At 39.0% G+C, this 2,911-nt stretch overlaps 1 protein-coding gene across 2 annotated transcripts in view; it reads right to left on the reverse strand.

The window, feature by feature from the left end:
• The window catches only part of LOC107037400 (MICAL-like protein 1), a 30,190-nt gene that overhangs the window by 11,010 nt on the left and 16,269 nt on the right, over positions 1–2,911 (reverse strand). For both annotated transcript variants that reach the window (XM_015255939.1, XM_015255938.1), the window contains exon 3: positions 1,758–1,936. In XM_015255939.1, coding sequence (XP_015111425.1) covers positions 1,758–1,936 — 179 coding nt within the window. The remainder of the gene's footprint in view (positions 1–1,757; positions 1,937–2,911) is intronic.

The raw sequence follows: 2,911 nt of genomic DNA on the forward strand, positions 1-2,911 counted from the left end.
TAAATAGTTGGAATCAACGTTCACCCGGCTAAAAAATTCGATTTTGGCGAAAAATCCAAGATCTGACACTGATCCTTGTGACCCTTGGGCCGACTTTCCCCCTGGAAAAATCCAAGATCCGACACCTTGACCTCCGGTGAAAAAATTTTTTTTTCAGTTTTCACTTTTTCCACATACTTTTGATAGTTCTGAATAGCCCGTCGCTTAAATAGTTGGAATCAACGTTCACCCGGCTAAAAAATTCGATTTTGGCGAAAATCCACTTGCCCCGGAAAACCCAAAAATCTGACCCTTTGGCTGGGGGCAAAAAAAACGGTTTCTCAGTTTTCACTTTTTCCACATACTTTTGACAGTTCTGAATAGCCCGTCGCTTGAATAGTTAGAATCAACGTTCACCGGGCTAAAAAATTCGATTTTGGCGAAAGTCGACTTTCCCCCTGGAAAAACGGAAAATCTGACCCTTTGAAAATCTGAAAAAAAAAACTTTTCCAGTTTTCACTTTTTCCACATACTTTTGAGAGTTCTGAATAGCCCGCCGATAATTTCACTGAATCAAAAAAATTGTCCATTTCGTAACAGTAGATCCGGAGAAAATCCTGATTGAATTTTCCATTGATCATTCATCGATTTCTAGATCCTCTTTACATTTTTCGCTGTAACTCTGGTTCTATTGGGGCAAAACGAGTGTTTTCTTTTTCAATAGACATGTGAGGAAATTTCACGTGAAAGAAGGTGAGGTTTATGGAAAAATCTCAATTCATAGATCATTATCGATCTCTAGATTCTTTGGCATTTTCCGCAGTAACTCTCGTTCTGCGGGGGCAAAAGAGATGATTTTTTTTCATGTGATGGGAAATTGTACGATTTGTCACTTCCGACCCCCTCTCCCCTATCACGTGGCAAATACATGAAATTACGACAGGATGATTCGATTGAAAAAAAAAACTAGAAAACGTAATGCAGTCGGTTGATAGAGCAGTAAATGCAATTTTGCATCGTCTTGTCGGTAGTTGTAATGCCAATCTTACAATTGGCTGGCAAACACCCGGGGGGCAGGATCTCGGGGCGATAAAAGTGAAAGAGCAACTCTACAAACGCTCCTGGGCAACCAGTTGCCCCAGCCGCTAAAACCAGTCCTCCAATAGGTTTCTCATTTTTTTTTATTCAGTTTATATTATTCATTTTTTATTCTGTAAAAGCCATACAAGTATGACGCGTTTGGTGTGTAAGGATCAAATGGGAGAGAACAAGTCACACGTGAAAACTTTCTATTGAGTTGTGGTACAAAGTGGTCTCGTTAGCGCTCATTCAATTTTTCTTGGGTATTTCCATTGGCAAATGGTGGGGAGGGGGGATCGAAAATAACTCCATTCGATGGATAAGAAAATTTCTCGTTGGGTGAAAAAAAAACGATTCGTTTCATCCAAACGGTCTCAGAGAAAATCCCAATTTTATTTTTCATAGATCATTTATTGATTTATCGATCATTTTCGCGTTTTTAGGTGTAACTCTGGTTCTATGGGGGCAAAATGGAATATTTTTCTTTCATTTAATAGGGCAGGAAATTTCTCATCGAATTGAAAAAAAAAACTTTTCGTCTCAGCGGCTGAGGAAAAAATCCTAAATCAAGTTTTGTAGATCTTCTATCAATCACTTTATCATTTTCTATAGGAGCAAAATGGATGATTTTTTTTTCATTTTGATGGGTTTTTTACGCTCCAACAAATGGCGTCACTGTGAGAGTTTTTGATACTCACCACCAAAATGCTGATAAAATTGCGAGAGATAAGTCAAAATGGATAATCGATCTGGTACAGAGCACGAGGCCATGTCCTCAGCATCAAGTAGTGCAGGGATGCCCAGATGTTGTTCGGCGATTCTGAAGGCCAGTTCGTTGTTGCCATACACGTCGTCCTTGTTCAGGCTATTGAAGTCACTGTTAACACGTGAAAAAAAGAGAAATAAGGAACAGATTTTTTTTTTCCTCCTTCAAATTCCACTCATTATCTCCTATTATAGTCATCTTTTTCGATGTAAAATCCCTGGACGAATGACTCACAAGACCATTTTAAACCTCTCAACCTTGATAATTTAATCACCAACCGCCTCTGAGTCTCCTTTATTTCCCCCAATTGAGTCAATTTTTATCAGCATCAAAGTGTAAACAAATTTATCTGAATCTATCATCTCTAGATCAATGAATATTATCATATCGACAATGACCTCAATCCATCGCTCGATAAAAATTATCTCAGATTGAAAAAAAAAACGACTTGTTTCACTCTCCCACAAGCCGAGATACAACCGCAAATGTAACCTAGCGCTCGATAAACGATCTACAACGATTGAATCAGGATTTTTTCCAATATGACCAAGGTAAAATGGAGCATCTTCAGTCACATTCGATGGGAAATTTTACCACCTCTACAATGAAGAAAAAATTATACACTTTGTGCCCATAGAACCGGAGATACAGCTAAAAACATGAAGGTGATCTAGCAATCGATAAATAATATCGGAAAAATGGAATTAGGATTTTCTCCGCAACAAATTGTGCAAAACCGACGATTTTTTTTATTCCCCCTCAATTTTCTGCATCTATTCAACAAAATCATCAACAACCCCCTATTCTCACCCCATCGATCCCCCGGGAATGAAAAATTTGTTCAACGGAAATTTGTTTCAACGCAAATTTTCTTTTTTTTTTTCATTTTACTTTTTTTTTGTTTCTGAAAAAAAAATCATGTTGCGGTGGGGACATACAATACCTCCCCCTTTTCGTCCTGGATGACTCAGAGGGTCGCCGCGTCGTGCCACACCCGTTCCCTAGGTTTTATACTCCCGGTCCTATCCGCCCACACACTGCATTTAACTGTCATTCAACTTATCGGTACTCCCCCCCCCCCCCCCC

Source organism: Diachasma alloeum, unplaced genomic scaffold, assembly GCF_001412515.2.
Source record: "Diachasma alloeum isolate Michigan unplaced genomic scaffold, Dall2.0 Dall_scaffold_00219, whole genome shotgun sequence".
Lineage (NCBI taxonomy): Eukaryota > Metazoa > Arthropoda > Insecta > Hymenoptera > Braconidae > Diachasma > Diachasma alloeum.